Here is a 20,631-nt window from a genome sequence, read left to right on the forward strand (position 1 = left end):
AACTCATTTGCTTTTAACTTCGATCAATCACCATGTAAGAAATGAAATTGAATGTATTTCGAAATCAACTGAATGCTGCATTTTTTTACAAATTTTATTTGACTTGTTAATATGTTAAGAATATACAGTAGCAATTTTTACTAAAAAATTAATAAATGTAATATTGTTTCATATAAACTCGGATGGGCAATTATTTTTGTTATTTTGTTCCTGATGTTTTAGTGCATAGCTTTCCTTGATAACGCAAAATCGGAAACCATTAGAAAAAATGACTGTAGTGGCTTTGGGAAATATTTTTGAAACAAATCCTTTTCTTTGCAGAGTAACAATTTTCTTTTCTTCAATAACAAAACAGTATATGAGTATAGTATATATATATATATATCTTCCAGTTTTCCCCCTTCATCACACCAAATTTTTGGCAAATTTTATTCCTTTTTAGAGACTAGATGATTTATTTCGAATTTTCACTGCAGTATCAAAACAATATTTTTTTACGACATTCGTTCAACTACGAGATATTGTGATCGATTTCATTTTTTCTTTTTATTCAAATCATCCCATAACGAGTAATCAACATCTGGAAGTTCATTACAGTGTCCAACAGGATTCCTGCAGAAAAAGAGAAAAAAGGAATAGAAACATATTAGAATTATGATATTACGATAAAAGAGGGGGTGGGGTGGTTGCTCCCCAATCAAAATTTTGCCTACATAGGCACCTATTCTCCTAAATGACCTTTGATCTTTAAAAAAACTTGAATTTTTTATTTTCTACCTTGATTGACTAAAATGATGAGAGAGAGAGAGAGAAAAAATAAATCTCCATTTATATATGCGCCTCTTGCAGTTTCACAGTGATTGGGTTTGTACTAGTCCTTTAACAGAAGAAGAAAAATAAAGTGGGGTATTCATTACCATTTTTGAAAATTGATCTTAAGCTCTTCATCTGGAAGCAGGTTCAGATCAGTCTCTGTTCCCACCTTTATTAACGGACTGAATCTTGCCCTCGTCTTTGGTCGTTCGGTCCTCGAATCTTGGTCGTTCTCGGTAGAGCCATAGGCGAAGATTGACTTGGAAGTCTGGGGTGGGGGACACGATGATGATGATGTCAGCTCATATATACATATATACATTAGATAAGTCGACTCCACCTGTGACGCCCCGCCCCCGTATCTCCGCCCATGGGTAGAGCTCCTAGAAATACCTTTCATAGGTGCCTCAGTTCTGAGGATATGGCGTTCACGAAATGCTCATTCTGTTCTGAAGGGCCACCACGAGCTTTGATTGAAGCACCTTCTGAAGAAATTAGACGGAACCTATTGTGAATCTGAACCTATGAAGTAATGGCTAGAATTCAAGCTCCAAAAGGTATCGCCTTTTCTTTGAGAGCCTTAGGTAGAGCTTGAGCTCCTAAAAATACCACCTTATGTATAGGAGATTTGGCTGGATTTAGAATGCCTAGAAATGCCACGTTATCTGTAGGTGCCTCGGCAAGCTTATGTATAGGGCAATGTGTTAAAGACTAGGAAAAGGTGAAAAACTGCTCTGATCTTTTGAGCCCTGGGAAACCCAAGATAACACACAAAAGGGGTCATGAAAGAGTTTTTATTAAAGGTGGGTGAAATAAAAAACCTACAATCTTGGGTCAATAGTGCTCTGAAATGCGTGAGGATGAGTGAAGAAATTACAGTCATCTATATTTGTACGATAATATATTGCACTATATTATAATGATAATGCATATTTTGCGTTGAGGGAAATGTGACTTTCTCAGAATCATTCTTTTTCATGGTGTAATTTCTCTTTTCTTTGAATCACTGTTTGTCTCATCATGCATATACAGTAGTGTGCTGAATCAGAGAAATTATTCAGTGGAAAAAGTTATGAGAGAGTTATGAATTGTGTTTGTTAACTCATGACAGGTATGTCCTTCTTCTAATTAATCCATTGTTTCTTAAACTTTTGGCACGCATGACACCCCCCGACTTCGTCATCGTTTATCCGCGGTTGCCCTAACTCAGGGATTCTCAAACGTTATTTTCCACCAGAGGCGCCCCTTTACCGTATTCAATGCTTATCCTCGATTGTCGGAGATACGACCATCCCGAGGAATTACGTATGGGTCTTGAACAAAAATTCCTGAATGCAAACCTCATTGATGAAATCCGATTCGCAAGAAATGGTGACGTACTTCTCACTTTAGCATCACCTGAAGTTGTATTGGAGGCCCTATCGCTGTCTTCTATTGGAAATATTCGGGTCAGAGCGACTCCACTTACCGACACATTATCTTCAAAATTTCTTCTGAGAGATATCCCATGTTCTGAAAATCTGAGTGATGTGGCTTTGGAGCTGGTGGACAATGGTTTGGTTCCATTACGCATTAGACGATTTGTGAAAAATAAAATACCCACAAACACGTTGTTAATTACCACCTTGGGCAATTCCATTCCTGCTGATCTCAAATTGTAGCTCCAAATCTTTCATCCCCAAGAATTTATTGAAAAATCAAGCCAATGTTCTCGATGCTTCAAATTTACACATCGCACCAAATTCCGTCCAGTTACCTACATTATCTGTAGGACCTGTGGTGATGATCATCATGATACAGGATCGTGCTCAAATGCTCCTAAACTGTGCTCAAGGTCATGATCCCATGAACATACCCAATATTTCTTAGAGAGGCGGGAATAATCAAGTACAAAACAATCAAGCAAATTCCAATTCACCAAGCTCGCAAATTCTTCAAAGATAAATCGCCAACTTTTGCTGACAGAGCAAGTGTAAATTGTGTGCCATCAACCATCACCGACTTAAAAATCGATATCCAAAATTTGGTCCGTAAAGAAATCGAAACAATGCGTGAAAAAATAATTGAAGATGTGAAAATCTCCATGCATGAACTGATCACTGAAGCTATTCAGTCAATTGTTCCAGACCTGATGTCTCAAGTCATCAAGGAAGCTGTACCAGTAATGTCATCTGCACTTAACAGTGAACTAATCACATCTTCATTTACCAGTGAGCTTCCCCATAAGAAAAATAAATTGCAAGTTCCTCCTTCAAAGGATACTCCTGCTCAGCAGCCAGTGCTAGAGACCTCTACATGTTTTACCTCTTATGTTTTTGTTCTTCAAACTTAATGAGTAGAATTAATTGGTACAGCAGTGATTCCCTTTACGACAGTGATCATCTGCCTATTTGTCTAGACATCAATCTTCGGGTAAATAAATTTTCTCACAAAGTAACCATCACAAACTGGGATTTCTTCAAAGAAAACTTGACATCGTTTGGCAATACTTGCTCTTTTTTGATCATGTAGAAAAATATTGCACATCAACTACAAAAAAAGGTTCGATCACACCTTCACCAATATAATGAGTATTTTGATTCATCCTTAAGATCATTGCTCATCTGCAAGAAAAGGTCATTCAGACAATATCTTAGATGCCCTTGTCCTCAGTGTTGGATCATCTGTAAGAAAGATAATGAGCAAAACCTCCGAAAAAGAATTTATGTCAGAAAATATTTTTAACCATGCCACTTATCCCAAGATTTCTACAATTCTTAGAAAACTCAAACTCATCCAGTCTAAACTCCAAGTGGATTGCCATCTTGTGTTCCAGGTCAACAATTTAAAAATGGTGGACCCTATGGATCAGTTAAATCTTCTCCAGTCAAATCTTATAAATAATTACACTCACAAGGATTTAGACTGTTTCAGTGGCTCCCATCAAGACTTCTCTAATTTGATGAATGCTCCAATTACCATTGGAGAGATCAAATCTACAATTCGTCGCACTCCAAATACATCTCCAGGTCCTGATGGTATAAACGCTAAATCATACTCTTTAATCACTTACTGTCAAATTAATCTCTTGTGTGCTGAATACAACAAAATTTGGCTCTCTGGAATCATTCCAGTAGATTGGAAGTGTGGAAAAATATTTTTTTTACTCAAACCTAATAAAAACCCAAGTTGTCCTAAGTCTTCTCGTTCACTGACATTAACAAACATTAAACTGAAGATTTTGGAACGAATAATTCTGTACAGACTCAACTGGATCTCCTTAAAATAATTTCAGCAACGAAAAGTATTGTATTTGCTTGCACTGATTTATCTACTCGCGCTTTCCCTTCAAAATTATTTCGATCTGTAAAAATTTCCGAGAGTGAATACACAGTCATACTAAATCTGTCATAAAAAATGACGCCCCTGTAATCATGCCGCCCTAGGTAGCCGCCTCGTCGCCTCATGCCTGGTGTCGGCTCTGTGCAGAGGCATAAACTATATTTACAATGCTCAGAAAATAGCTATAAATAAAAGTGCTTCATTTGTCAAAAACGTTGCATTGAACAGTGAAATGTAAATAAATCGCTTTAAAAAAAAAGGCTGGATAACACAGTAAAACCACCTGGTTCACCATGACTTATTTACACTGGACCTTGTTATTATATTTATTTACATTTATATCCATCAAATATGCGCAATTTTTGTAAGCAGTGAAAATGCATTGCAACAGTTTTTCTTGCATATTGTCATCGCGAAATCAATAAATTTTAGAGTGACTGACATACGAAAATAGCCAATGATGGCTATTTATGCGAATGATAGTTGATGGTTATTTAGAGTGGACACTTACGTAATTTGTTTATTGCTTGTTTCTGAGAATACGCAGACGCGGTAAACTTCAAAGAAACAGGTTTCAATTGTTTTGACGGCTATATGTTCTCTCAGAAGTCTTGTCTCTCAAATGCTTTCAGCGTTATCCCCAAAGGTTGAGAAAGTCCATTGTAAGCATTTGGACGGTATAGGTCTACCGATAAGAGACAAATACGATATACATACACAATAAGTTCTTTCGATCTTTTTCTGTACATTTTCTGTCGTTGTGGTGCTTTGTGTGCTGTCTGTGTTTATTGTATATTATATGTTATTCGTAATGTCGAAAAAACGAGAAGCGCTTTCTCTAAAAAACTGGAAATTTTGGAAGAATTTTGAATGAATGACAAAATGTTCACTTTTTGCAAAATAGTTGAATATCCCTGTATCAACTTAGAAAATGTTTATAAAAAAAGAAACAAAATCAAGCGCTGGTTGCAAATCATCTATGTAGGCTACTGCCGAAAAAAATGAGAGTCCAAGATGCGAAAATTTTCCAAGTCAAGAAGATTTTGCTGCAATATTTTACCCAATGTCGAGTCCCGAAGGTAATTTTATTTAAGTGATATTTGAAATTCGCTTTATTTATTTATTTTTTCTTTTTCAAGTATGATTAAAATATTTTTGTACAACAGAATTCAAGATGCAATAAACACATTGAATTTTATAATATTTAGTATGTCATTAGGGGGTAGAAGTCATATTGTATAGAAAGTCTCAGTTGTTCGGCTTACACATTTAAGGTCTGGATACACATATCCGCACCGTGCCAGGACCGTAGCTTGGGTGTCAGTTGGCTGTGGCTTGGTTCGTTCCTCTTCAGACCACACCTTTCCGTGTGTTGCCCGTGTCGCTGCCGTATGCTGACTACTAGCTTAAGGAAGCTGTGTCGATTGCTTCAAGGCTTTAACGCAGCCGGTTCGGTGTAATCAAAATGTTCAGTAAATTAATTAACAAGAGTGATTTGGATATAATAGGTCTAGCGTAAATTAACAATAATTAATTGTTCTAAACATTTCTGTAAATAATCTATACGTGTATATAATTTTTTTTATCTGTCTGTGTGTGTGCGTGTATGTTTTCTATAGAAATTTTTATTTTGTTTTTATTTTGGATTGATCTCTGATAGATTTTTTGTATGTGACAAATACGCAAAAAAGGATAGAATCTTTAAATGCAGCTGAAAATAAAAAGACGGCCATTTGCTAAGTTTGACTATATACATTCTTGTTTGGAGAGAGGAGATTATTTACGGAGTGATAAGAGAGGGGAGAGAACAAAAAAGGCATTTATAGAAACTAAAACAATCTGTGGGGGAGAGCGGTAGGCTAACTGCACACTACGGTTCGGCTGGTGCGGTTTATGTTATCAGCAACCGTGGAATTTCGCGTGAAACACACACTGCTGTTAGCAACCGGGGTTTTTTATATTTTAATGTCACGTGACATTTCGGGATTGGCTAAATTATTTTCGCCAAGCTGAAGTTGGCTACGATTATCATGCAAATTCGTGCTCATAAGTTGCATTGCAGTAAAACCCCTCTTAATGGACACCCCTCAGATGCGGTCGCCCCCTCCCTTTTACGGCCAAATAATAATTTACAGTTGTATAATATATAAAAGTATGTATTTCAAACCCCTGATTAACGATCACCCCTCTTTCACGGACGAATTTTTTAGTCCTGTCAGTGTCCGCAAAAGAGGGGTTTTACTGTACATACTAATAAAAATTTTCAGGTAATAAAATTATTTAATTTTCTGTAACAATATTTGCCGTTTGAAATTAATTCGGAGTTGAAGAAAGACAATCCAAAAGTTGGCCCATTTTTTACCACTCTTACAACTTGGCACGTTTTTCTTTGTAATTAAAGTAAATTTCCAATTAACTAAGTTTCTAATTTATGGAAAAAATTAATCATAATAATTATAATTTTGGGAAACCCCATGTGCCAAAAAAAATTAAGAAAAAAAATTACTTCTGTTGACGGTCAGGAAAAAAATTTGGCCGCCCCACCGAACTTGCTATCCCGGCCCGCTTAACACCATGTACATACGGCACCAGGGCCGCAACTAGGGAGAAGCAGGCGGGACTGATGCCAGGGCCGTCTTAAGAGTATCATGGGCCCCCGGGCCAAGTGGTTTTCCGGAGTCCCAACCTGGTAAATCCTAGAAAATTTCAACCGGATCTCATTTTTGTGAGGCCTCACTTCTCTTGGGGTGCCCGGGTGGGCCCATGCGTTAAGACGACACTGACTGATGCCCCGAACTCCGAGACAGAGGGGTTCTTTTTTTTTATTTCATCTCTCCTTCAATATTAAAAGGGGGAGCCAATATGCGTGCTTGCCCCGGCTGACCACGCATTTCGTTGTGGCCCAGTACATCAATATGTATGTTGCAAGGTTTAAGGTACATACAGGGCCGCAGTTGGATATTTTTTTAACTGGATCTGGCAAGCTTTTGGCATCCCCGTGTAAGGAAAGATTAGGAGTGGTTGAAGTGGTAATTCGGCGCCCTATCTAGTTTAGCACCTTGTACAATGGACCCGTTCTCCCTAGTTGCGACTTTGTGTGTGTGTATGTAAATCAAAAACTGCTTGAAAAGAACGGTAGGTGTGAAAATTGTCTTGGTGCACTTTTCGATATTACCCGCATACAACGTTTCATCTAGATTTTTTTTTTTTCATTGCAAAAACAACATATAGACAGGCACATTCATATACGATACAAAAATAAATAACAAAAAAGACAGAATAATGAAAGCAAAACACACACAATGCAGCTCTTAGGGACATATTTCATCCCCGGTTCATACTTTGATGAATGTTTCAAAAGTTTGATATGGAATTTGCAAATATAAAAATTTGTTCCTTCAGATGTCTATTTAGTTTTACTTCTGATAATTTTTTATGAATTTATTAGAAATGGTTGGGCCTCCTGGCAATTTGTACTTTTTTGGATGAGGTACTAATTGGTTTTTTTTGCTAAAACGTTATGATCGGGATCCAATGCATTTCGTTCAGGTATTTTAAAATATATATCTCGGTTTTAACGGAGTAATCACGTTACTTTATGAATGTCATTATAACCGAGTTTTAATGTATGCTCATGTAGGAAAGCAAAAAAAATTTTATTAGTTAGAAAAATTTAATTTTTTCTTCATTGGTTTTTCTTTATTGTTATCAGTGCAAAAGCGCCAAACAAAGAATTAGTTTCTGTCGAATAGAACTTCACCATACAGTTCCTCGAATTTGTCTTTTCCCCTCATGTTTATGGCAATCTGAGAAGAGCAATTCCTTTGTCCGGTGCATCCGAAATCCCATCACCCTCCTCGTCAAACCACTTAATAGACAATGGAAGACAGCAACCGCGAGTCCAGCCGAACCGTCATCAGGGTGTTCAAGCTTTTTCAATACATGATGGCAGCTTTCCGGTTACCCCAACCAAAAAAAATTACCCGTCCAAAAAAATGTGGATTTTCTCGGTTGAAAAAACCGCGCTCAGCGGTTGCAGTTGTATCTGTGCGTTGACAGAATAAAACTATAGATGACGCCTTCCCCCCCCCCCCAACCTCGACTGCCTGCAACCGCGCCGTAGTCAGGTCACGGCCGTACTCTCTTCCTCACGTACACACTCGTTTTTATTCAGAGTCAACCGCCATCATAAATATAATCATCTGTAGGGGCAGATGGTGCCAAATTCCGATAACACCTCGGAGATGTGTATCTCAGCTCAGTAAGAGAGCCGCTGTGGTGGTCGAGTGGTTATAGTGACGGACTCGCTATGCGAGGATCCGGGTTCGACCCCACAGTGGTGGTCGGCTGAAGTTGGTTTTCTGTGGTTCCCAACTTCAAGGCGCAAATGCGAGCCGATCTCCCCGTTAAAAAGTCTCGCCACAGAGAGCAACAGTCCGACAACAATAAATCATTCAATCATAACACTTCACTCATAGTTAGAAAAACTAGTGGCAGATGGCAGCACTACACATAACAAGCATTACAGAGAAACAACAAAAAAACTTCACGTCAGGTTTCACTACACGTACACGTACATTCCCGTATGTACCGATTCGTTGGGGGTTCCGGGGGTGTGTGTGGGTGGGGCGCATGCGTGGTGTAGTAGTAGTAGGTAGGGCCTCCAAAAAATGGCTCGGGGATCCATGATGCTCTTAAGTCAGACACCTCGTTGGGCAATTTGCCTGTTGTGGCGTTGTATTTGTATTTGTTATTTGTAAGAGCATATTGTGCGAAAGAACGTGCATATCTTTTACTCTGTGTGTGTACGCGGCATCATCTAAACTAAAAATTCGCTCCTCTGCAGATGGCAAATGGATATTAAAATCAATAACAATTGGGGTGTTTAGTCTGCCGGGGCTTGATTCAATGATAATGCCTCACCAGTATTCAATAATAATTTAAAGCACTCATTGCCAAAGTCCCAGTCGCTGAAACACCTTTATCAGATATTTAGCACAAAGGTGCTCAAATTTTTGGAAGGTGTGTGCCACTTCATTGTTTTGAAATTCAATGAGTTATTCAGAAATGAGCCTCGATCCTCTAAAATCATCTAAAAAGAACTGGCTCGTGCCGCTTAAGTGATCTGCAAGCGTACTGCGGGTCACTCGAGAGATCTGGAAATGTGCCACTAACCACTCAATAGGATAATCTGCAAATGTATCACGATCCACTTATGTGAACTGGAGGTGTGCCGCTAGTCGCTCAAGTGATTTTGAAATGTGCTTGAGACCACTTGAGAGGTTTGTTTTGTTTTTTGTTGTCACGGGCCACATCAAATGCTTCCGAGGGCCAAATTTGGAGCACAGGACATGGGTTGAGCATTTATGGCTTAACATGTTGCGTGTGATGTGAGTACAAAATTTAAAATGTCTCCTATATTTTCACATTAAAAAAAAACCCAAAAATTTTCGAACCGTTTTCAATTTATGTTCAAACCCAATGATTCATTTATAGAAGAGCATCGGAAATTAAACCCAGTTAGTTTTCCAAATTTACATTATTATTTTAACAAAAATCCCCCTGACTAAATTTCATTATAAGCTACGAAACATAATTTTAAACTTTGTTTTCCCATCAAAGTTGTGAAAATGTTTATATTCATATGTTTTCTACATATTACGCTAGTGCCACAGAACCGGGGACAGGTGCGAACAATTTCGGTGCACGAAAAATGTTTACGACACCCCCTTTCTTTAACAAGATTTCATATATTTTGTGAGGAGAGGGAATCGGCATATTGAATATACACTAACGCTAAGAAATACCCCCATACAAAAACAAAAAACACCTAACTACACAAATGTGAATTAACACAAAAACTAATGGAGGTAATTTTAAGCTAATGTGAGAAACGTGTGTGTGAAACGTCTGTAGAGAAACGGGCTTTATAAGCGCGCGTAAGTTAAGACACATTTCGTTCGCTAGCACACCTCGGCGTATTTCTTGGTGTTATTTTGCAGCAATCGGTTAATTTCAAATTGCAACAGTAAAAATGAGTAACCACCAAGTCCAGATTTGTAGAGAGTTCAATTTAATGCCCAGCGTCGTGTGTAACTTATGGAAACAGTTCCAGGATACCGGATCCATCGAGAGAAAGCCTGGGCAAGGTCGCCCAAGAGCCACGACGGCCAGAGAAGATCGCCATTTGTCGATTATAGCGAGGCGTAACAGGAGTGGTACAGCTTCTCAGCTCTCTCGTGACTTGTATGAGTTGTATGCAGCCACAGGAAGGTGACTGTTTCCAAAAAGACTTCATGAGAGAGGTTTGTTTGCAAGACCTGCTGTTTGCGTCCCGCTCACTTCTACGGACAGGAGAATCCGTTTATCATGGAGCAGAGAGCATAGAGATTGAAGTATGGATCAATGGGTGACCGTTCTCTTCACTGATGAGTCCCGGTTCAGCCTAAGCACCGATTCTCGCCGTACGTTCATATGGAGAGAACCAGGGACCCGCTACCTACACTCCTATGTCCGCGAAATCGACCATTATGGCGGAGGAGGTTTAATGGTCTGGGCAGGCATCATGTTGGATGGCCGCACACCTCTCCATTGCTTTGAAAGAGGCACTGTGACTGGTGTGAGGTATAGGGATGAGGTCTTGGAGCCCTATGTTCGCCTTTTCAGGGGTGCAGTTGGCCCTGAGTTCATTTTAATGGACGATAACGCGAGGCCACATAGAGCTCTTCTGCTCGACGATTTTCTAGAGAGTGAGGATATTCGCCGGATGGATTGGCCAGCCAGATCTCCAGACCTTAACCCTATAGAGCATGTCTGGGACGCTCTGGGGACGGCAATTGCAACCCCCCTCCGGGAACCATCCAGGGAATGAAAACAGCGTACCTGAACGAGTGGGACCAATTGCCACAGGAAATGATAAACTGCCTTATTTCAAGTATGAAATCACGCTGCGAGACCTGTATATCTGTAAGAGGGGACCATACCTCCTATTAACCCATTTTTTTGTTTATTCTGCAACCGCTGTTTCATACCTTCCGACTCCAACGAGTATTAAGCACGATCATGCGTGTGTATTACAATTATTGAATGGTTATTTGTTTTGTATTGTATCAATTTATGTACATATCAAATTTCATTAAAATCTGTACAGTAGTTCTAGAGATAATCGACCAAGTCTGCAAATTCTCTTAATTTCTTACACCAGTGTAGTACGTTGTATTATCAGTATGGTGCGCTTACATTTAATACTGAGCATAACTCAGGAAAAGTATCAGAAAATTCAGTCCCTAAGGCTTCAGTATCAGTCCCTAAGGCCAAAAGCCTATTGTAAAAAAGTTTTGTGGAAAAAATTTTTTTTTATCAAACTTATATAGTGTAATGAATGAATCCAGGCCAAAAAATTATAATGATGCAATAATGATTAAAAAAAGTGTACGCTTTTTTTAGAGCTGGTCAGATTAATCGATCAATTGTTAGGCCGGCATTACACTATAAAAGCAGGGGCGTAGCCAGAAATTTCGTTCGTGGGGGGAACCACTTTCATTTCGGGGGGGGGGGGGAGGAACCAAAATGACAGAACAATGGATTTGGCCATCTTTTTCCCTTTTTTCGGTCATTTTCTCACATTTCGGGGGGGGGGGAACCAGACCCCCAAGTCCCCCCCCCTCGCTACGCCCTTGTATAAAAGTCTCTCCGGAGAGAGTAGGCAGATCTACAATACGATACTGACATAACATGAAAATTCAAGCATTTCCATCTTTACTTCAGAAAATTGAAGACAGATGGTAGTATGATACACGAAACAAGCGCAACTTGACAATATAAAGACGTTAGAATGGGATTACCAGATTCGAAAACTGAGAAAGGAGGACGCCTGCGCACTCACCCTCAATAACGTCACTTATCCCAATTTTCTCAATAGATGGCCCCACTATTCAGACTAATAAAAGCGGCCACAATAATTTTTTTTCCAACTCTAAAACAGAACTACTAAAAAAAGCAGAAACAGAAAAAAGTATGGAAATTTCGACGGCTATTGGTGAATGCTTGAGGGAAGAAAAACCCAAAAACACTCATATAAATGAAGAAACATACCGTATATATACTGTATAACTGAAGAGCCAAAAAAACTGGTACAAGCATGCGTATGCAAATAAAGAGATATGGAACCAATCAGAGTACGGCGCTGCGGTCGGCAGCGCCTATATAACACAACAAGTGTCTGGCATAGTTGTTAGATCGGTTACTGCTGCTACAATGGCAGGTTATCGAGATTTAAGTGAGTTTGAACGTGGTGTTATAGTCGGCGCACGAGAGATGGGTCGTAGCATCTCCGAGGTAGCGATGAAATTTGGATTTTCACGTACGACCATTTCACGAGTGTACCGTGAATATCGGGAATCCGGTAAAAAATTAAATCTACGACATCGCTGCGGCCGAAAAAGATCATGCAAGAACGGGACGAGAACCATTAAACGTGACAGACGTGCAACCCTTCCGCAAATTGCTGCAGATTTCAATGCTGGGCCATCAACAAGTGTCAGAGTGCGAACCATTCAACGAAAAATCATCGATGTGGGCTTTCGGAGCCGAAGGTCCACTCGTGCACTCTTGATGACTGCACGACACAAAGCTTTACGCCTCGCCTGGGCCCGACAACACCGACATTGGACTGGAAACACGTCGCTTGGTCTGACGAGTCTCGGTTCCAATTGCTTCGAGCTGATGGACGTGTACGGGTATGGAGACAACCCCATGAATCCATGGACCCTACATGTCAACAGGGGACTGTTCAAGCTGATGTAGGCTCTGTGATGGTATGGGGCGTGTGCAATTGGCGTAATATGGGACCCCCTGATACGTCTAGATACGACTCTGATAGGTGACAGGTACGTAAGCATCCTACCTGCACCCATTCATGTCCATTGTGCATTCTGACGGACTTGGACAATTTCAGCAGGACAATGCGACACCCCACACGTCCAGAATTGCTAGAAAGTGGCTCCAGGAACACTCTTCTGACTTTAGACACTTCCGCTGGCCACCGAAATCCCCAGACATGAACATATCTGGGATGCCTTGCAACGTGCTGTTCAGAGGAGATCTCCACCCCCTCTTACTCCTACGGATTTATGGACAGCCCTGCAGGATTCATGGTGTCAATTACCTCCAGCACTACTTCAGACATTAGTCGAGTCCATGCCACGTCGTGTTGCTGCACTTCTGCGTGCTCGCGGGGGCCCTACACGATATTAGGAAGGTGAACCAGTTTTTTTGGCTCTTTAGTGTATATACTCGTGTATAAGCCGAGTTTTTTTTGTTGAAAAATTCGTTCCTCAAGTGTCGGTCGGGGTTCTTCAAGGGGGTCGACTTATGCTCGGGTCAGTTTTTGATGAGAAAATATTGATCCCGAAATCAGTAATTTTTGTAGCAGAGTTCGAGAAACAGTCATTATTGGTATGGGATATGTTCAAACCCCACCGAACCGATAATGTCAAAGCCGAGGCAAAGAAATCGAAAACATTGTCTTTGATACCAGGTTTGCTAACGTCGATTGTGTACAGCCTTTAGATGTGAGCAACAAGCATTTCAAAGACCATTTGAGGAATTTGTGGATCGAATGGATGAGTTCCGATGATAAGCTACAAAAAGTAGTGGCTTGAAGAAACCTGACATTGACCTAGTGTGCCAATGGGTGCATGAGGCGTGGAATTCTGTTTCCACCGAAATTACCATCCGATCCTTCAAAAATTTTTTGCATCAGCAATGCGATGGACGAAACTGAAGATGATATCTTCTTTGAAAGTGACAATGGCGATGACATCCCAGATGAGGATGAAAACGAAGATGCCGCACCCTGTGATGATCTGATGGATTACGATGAGCTTAGAGACTCAGAAGAAACGGATTAAAATGTTTGAATCATTTTCTATTGTAAATTTCCGCAAGCTATTCATTTTGCATGAAAATATAAGAATTTTTTTTCTCTAAAATGCACGGATTTTTAGGGTCGGCTTATACACGGGTATATACGGTATGTTTCAAAGCGGAGAAAAACCTATCAACCTCGATCAATCCTATTAAATTTTCTAACTTCACACAAATTACCTCCATTTATTTTATGAAACCGATAAGATGTCTTGAATTATGTTCCTACGCATAACATTTCTAGCATACATCTAGCGAACAGGTGAATGAAAAACGAATAAAAATATTTTATAGCATAAATCAATGCTATATAGAGAGTTACCAATATATATATACTACGCTTGTTATAAATGGTTTGACGCGGTAGCCCAGGTCGATAAGATACTCGTCTAAAGTACCAAAGGATATTTAGAAGTGTCGCGAGTTCGATACCTGGTTCGTTCTTGTCAGAAAACTTTCCTGACACAGGGGTATAACAGAAACGGCGACATGACAGCAGAAAAAAGTTACTACAGCAGGGAGTCCCCATCGAGAGCGGTTAGAGCACCAACCTCTCGATGAGTATAAAAACAAGCCTGCTGTTCGGAATCGGCAATAAATTGTATGTCCCGGTAGAAAAAAAAATTAGCCCTCGTGTGCAGAAAATAACCGTAGTGCGACTCAAATGATCAACATTTCAGATATGTGACCATATTTAAAGATACTTGAATCGATAATTTGATCAAATTTTCCAACAGTGGGGAGAGAATAATACAAGTGGGTTCAACTAAAACTGTTGATGATTTCAGTTTTAAATTGAGTGTGATGGAAGTTTTAGAACACAGGACCAAAATTTACTGTTCCCACTGTACACAGCAGCTTTCGTGCTCGGAAAATAAAACTATAAAAGTTGATAAAAGATCTTTTACAAAACTTCAAAATGCAACCAATAGTCGTATCGGTTACATTCGATTGTAAAAAAAAAGATGTTTCATCAGACTTTTACAGTGTATAATCGCGGCCATACTAACAGCTTCCTCCATCACTTCCAGTACCATTTGGGTGCAATTTCTGAGGAAACAAGTAACAGTATGAAGATCGAAAGTAGTCTTGAAATCGGTGACCATAAACTAAATATTCGATTTTCATAAAAACAACAAAGATCCAAGTGAAGAAATTCCAAGATTTGACAATTATGTTCAGCATATTAAATTGCGTCAAGCACACAGGCAACCTTAATTCTTAATAGCTTCCTATATACGTTTACATCTGGCGAACAGGTGAATGAAAAACGAATAAAAATATTTTATAGCATATATCAATATATTATAGAGAGTTACCAATATATAACTACGCTTGTTATAAATGGTTGGCATTCAAAAATTTTTAATTAATAGGTTGTGGTCCTTTCCTATTTTCGAAAGATCCGTACAAGGAATTTCTTAGTAAAAATTCACGCGCTCAAACCGGGATTTGAAGCCAAGCATGCACAGTCAAAGTTTAGTCCCCCACCACAACCACTCAACTGCAAGGCGGCAGATGAGAAATGATGAGATTTTGAATCAAAAAGTCATACATCAAGAATTATTATTCAAAATTTGATACTTACGACGTTGATGGAAATCTGAACACATATTTTTGCACTTCACTTATGTAGGTATTTTCACAAATTATCTTTGCAAGCGTAGTCTTCTTAATGGATTCTAGTTGCTCTGGAAAATAACCAGTAATTTGTATCGGTAAGTAATGAGAATAATGAATACTTTGAATAGAAAATTTGAGAGAAACAATAAATTCACCATAAATGAATTGAATTTACATTACTAAAACCATATATATATGCACCTCGTCTACATTCCATTGAGAAATTCCTAACGGATCGGTATATGTTGGAATGTGTGTGTGGCTTCTTACGTATTTATGTTGTCAGAGTTGTGCTTGTTTCGTGTCCTTGCTGGTGCTGCCATCCGTCTTCCATATTTTGAAGAGGAGAGGGTGAATAAGGAAGGCAAGGTCGTGTCTCCAGTGGTGTAGATGGTAGCATGTTTTCCCGGTATGCAAGAGGGCCTGGGTTCGAGTCCCGGCGGAGACAAGATGACTTTTCTTTCCGACTTCACCTCAGGATAATATCCAGAAAATAAATGTTTCCTTGAATAATTTTTTGTTTAGAATTTTTGAGAAATACTGAACTAAATATACTAAGCTAAAGCCTACTGGAACGTGTCCGTACATCAACAGACTTTTACGGTTCACACATGCAGTTGAATATCATTGATCTAACGAATTGGTACGTGTCGAAATATGCCGTGTACCCAACGTGAAGTTTGTTTCTGAGGAATGCCTGTGTAGGGATCGAGTGTTGGGCACCATTATAGGCGATGAATGACAATGAGAAGGTTTTAATAAACAAATGTAATTTATTTTACACGGACGTATAAAAAAATATGTGACCTCACATGCGCATGGTTTCTTGCCCTATGATGAAGAGACATAGGATTTTATATCTCGGCTTGCGTTGCTACGTTACAATCATTCGCAAAGTGAAAATGCGTTGTGTGACGTCGCATGCATCGTCTACGAGAGGTAAAGGTTCTACTAGAGGTCGCGGTCGCCACACCTGTTGTGTGCTCATGGAATGCAGCCATTTGTTTTCATATTCGGAAGTAAACAACTCGGCAGTTTTATTTTTCCTGTTCATATTATTCGTGAATTTCAAATATTGAAGGTACAATCAGAGGTGTACATTGGGGGCTCAGGGGGCCCGTGCCTTCCCTCCCAAGCCAACCAAAAATTAGAAGAAAAAATTAATTTTTCGGTTAAAAGAATGAAATATCGAAAGAAAATGCCCTTTAAGTGCGAAATTGACCAATTTCTGCTAATTTAAATGTTTTTGAAGGGTGGTAACTGAAAATTTCTCAGAAAGAAAATGCTTGTGCCACCTCCAAAGGTCGATCCTGCGTACTCCCCGGATCTGATTATTGCCCTCTATGTAAAGATTTGGCTAAAATATAAGAAAATGAACTTACCATGAGTGAAAGAACCTGTTTCACCATGATGTTCAAAATAATACCGGTCTCCATACTTGAGGTGATAGAACTGTATTCCTATAATGCAAGCGAAAGTGGGACCAACTATTCCATCAGGAACAACACTCTCGGATGTTCCTCCGGTAAATATATCTATGTCGTGCACTGATCTAGGGAAAAAAAATTCAAAGAAATGATGATGAGAGACTGAGATGAAATGAAACAAATATTAAAAAACTATAATTATTGATATCGCTGATCTTTTCCAAGGATATATCTTTTTAAGAGTTGTAATAAACAGCTTAATTTGAACACGTTCTACGAAATAAAGAATCTACTGTAATATTTTTAGCCATTTTAAATTCGTCATTAACTTATTCAATATCACAACTTTACACTTTCTCCTAGTTTATATTCCAACGCAATTCTACTGCTTGTATTTACGGGATTATTGTTATATAATACACTTGACCAAACACTTTCTCTTATCAGTGATGCATTGCTCTCATGATTACATTTTAAGGTGTCCAGTTATTCTGCATTGAGGAAAAGCATCAACACCTACTGCCACAGCATGTGGTTTTGCGGTTCAACATCACGGTTCCAACACCTACACTGTGACTTGGTTGGCTCTTTGCCCGAATCCGAAGGCAATTTTGCTTAACAGTCATAGATCGATCAACTCATTGGCCTGAGGCGTATCCAACAGTGGACATGACCACACTGGTGAGTCCAGCCGAACTGGTGTATGGCTCAACCATTTGACTTTCGGGTGAATTCCTCGAGACTTCAACGCAACTGAGAGATCTGAAGTCCTACGTGGAAAGGTTTCGAGGCGAATGTTTCAGAATTTCCGACTAAAGCCGACGTCATCTCACGGTTCTACAGATATCTTCATCTACAAGGACCTCGCAAAATGCTCTCATGTGTTCTTGCGGATTGACCGAGTGAGAGCTCTCCTGAAATCACCGGTGCTACAGCGGAAGAAAGATGCCTTCAAGATATTAAAGAAGAAAAAGCCCCGTACTGCATGCGCATCGATCGAATCAAATCCACTTTCATGCCTCAAGATGCTGAAGACCCACCACCACCAAAACAAGAAATACGCACCAGAGACTCACCAGAAGAGACCCGCAAGTGAAGGGCATTCGAAAGACGCGGTCCGGTCACAAAGTCAAGTTTGTGGACATGTTCGTGCCTTATCGTGTTCAAAAACAATGCAAAGAGAGTACTGCTAAAGCCTCCTAGAAGTTCAAGCCCTAATGTATCACTCCGCCGATGTTGTGACGTCACAATCCGGGTCCTTAGAGTGGCTGTTTTGGATGTTTCTACACCCCGTGCATTTATCGTCATGTTTTATTTGAATTCTTCAAGTTTTTAATATTTATTTTACTATTTATTTATTGTTACTGCTTTTTGATTTGTTGTAACATATTAGCAGGAGAAATTTCGTTTAAAGTGAAAGGAGCCGAGAACTTCGATAATCATCTGACGACGGACAACAAAAGGGTACGTAGCTTCAGTCAATATATCTGAAATATTTATTTTTTCGGACTTTGAGTAATTAATTTGAAAGTATACATGTTCAGCTTTCTCAACGACGAGGCTTCACAAATTCATAAAGTATCGTTCAACGTTGATTAGTATATAATTATGTAATTTGTGATACAATCCGGATAAACCTAGTCAAAATTTTACAATCAATTAAATAGCCATGATGGTCTTTACCACCTGCTTAAAAATGCACTTTTTTTTTGCTCTTCAAAGACATACTCCCATTTCTACGTAAATATCTCCTCTTCATATCCTTTCCTGATCGAACTTTAATTTTTAAAGATCCCTCATTTATCGAGGATATCCCAAAAATTATATTTTTCGTACAATAGCAGTTTTTACCCCTCCCCGTTTCCATTTGCTCTTTATCCCCACCCGTACGCCCACGTAACATATTTGAAATATGCATGGGAAAAAGTTATATATTTGTGTGCTGTGTGTTAGCAACACCGATCTTGTCATGGCTAGACACGTTTTTTGGAGCCCCGTAGGCCTACTTCGCGGGTAAATGTTATGCGCTTATTTCCTTCTGGTATTCCTCACGTATGTGCAGTGTAATGAGTGTTTAGTAATTATTTCACGTGAAGCTGATTGTTTTGGCAATGATGCACTTGGGATGTGTATGGTTGGATGTAACACATCGTGCACTTATGAACTGCTGGTCACGGAACATGTGACTCGATGTGTTTCATGGATGAATTTACGTAAATTCCCAATATATGCTAGGGGCAGGTGATAATGCTGAGTGCAAGAAACGCCTCATACTCGTGGATGTTTAAACTGTTGCTACTCTTAGCGGGTATCGAGCCGAAACCAGGTCCTCGTCCGCATACGGCGCAACAAACAAAGGCAAGAACGAAACGGAAAATGGAGATGAAGCAACGCTAGCCAATATTTTCCAGCCTCGTAAAAACTTGGTCAGATCACCGTCCGAATCTGATATGCAGAGTAAACAGCTAAAGGCGATTTCCCAAACCCCGCCGAGTTCTGAGGGCGCAAGTTACCGATTTGAGGATGCAGCTAAAACATCACAACTGCTGCTTGAATTAAAATTACTGATTATGCAAACGGATCCGCAATTAATGAGCTCAGCTGCAAGGTTGATAAATTCGAATCACGGTTAATAGAAATGGATGAAAAAATGACTGTCACTATGGAATACAGAAAAACTCTGAAAGCGGAAAACGCCGCCTTGAAATCTCCCATCAACTCTCTCAATAGTCGCCTTGATGCTGCCTAAAACTGTTCTCGCAAAAACAATCTAATTGTACACGGACTGAAAATACACTCAACTAGCTCCTCTGATGCATGCATCTCGGTTTTTAGGGAATAAATCGATAAAAGCCTAAACATAAACAACGCCGATTCGATTCTAATTGACACTGCCCACCCACTTCAAAGAAGCAACCAAAACAGTGAACCATTGATCGTAAAGCTGGTATATCGAGAGGACAGAAACAGCATCTCACGAGCTTTTCGCGATCTAAGAAAAAATGAAGCATTGGCAAGTAGAGATGACAACAAGCAAAAAATATCAATCACAGAGGACTATTGCTTCAACACAAGAATGATCCGTCAGCAGCTCATCCAAGCCATTATCCAGTATTTAATCAATTATTGATTCGATCAACATGTTTAAATATATTGCGTTGTGTTATCTTATATATAAATGTGAAAGTATGTACGTATGTATGCTCCGGTTTGTCACTTTTCCAATCCTCCCAGTAATTGAAGAAAACCCGGGAAGAGCGCCGGGTATTTCTGCTAGCCTATATACAGGGTATCGTGAAAGTGCTAATGTGGCCTTTATCTCATCAACCGCCCATAGTGTAGGTATAGTTTCAATTTAGAAAATGCTTAAAGGCGTTTGAATAATATTCGCTGGACATGGGACGTCACTAATAGCAGAGAACAACAACTACGGTGACAAAACTGAGAATAAAAATGTTCAACTCCAGCTGCCAGTCGTTAAATAATTATTAAGGTATACATATATAATTTTTTTACGGGG

General features: G+C 39.4%; 1 protein-coding gene across 2 annotated transcripts in view; it reads right to left on the reverse strand.

The window, feature by feature from the left end:
- Positions 1-426: 426 nt before the first annotated feature.
- Positions 427-20,631, reverse strand: part of LOC149078250 (immunomodulatory peroxidase-like) — a 211,599-nt gene continuing 191,394 nt past the window's right edge. For both annotated transcript variants that reach the window (XM_089241863.1, XM_089241864.1), the window contains 3 exons: positions 17,067-17,236; positions 15,650-15,752; positions 427-612 (listed from right to left, as the gene is read on the reverse strand). In XM_089241863.1, the coding sequence (XP_089097989.1) occupies positions 534-612; positions 15,650-15,752; positions 17,067-17,236 (352 nt within the window). In that variant the 3' untranslated portion in view covers positions 427-533. The remainder of the gene's footprint in view (positions 613-15,649; positions 15,753-17,066; positions 17,237-20,631) is intronic.

The sequence above is a fragment of the Pholcus phalangioides genome, unplaced genomic scaffold, assembly GCF_987345545.1.
Source record: "Pholcus phalangioides strain wild (caught in Gottingen) unplaced genomic scaffold, Ppha-v1.0 ptg000014l_1, whole genome shotgun sequence".
Taxonomy (NCBI): domain Eukaryota; kingdom Metazoa; phylum Arthropoda; class Arachnida; order Araneae; family Pholcidae; genus Pholcus; species Pholcus phalangioides.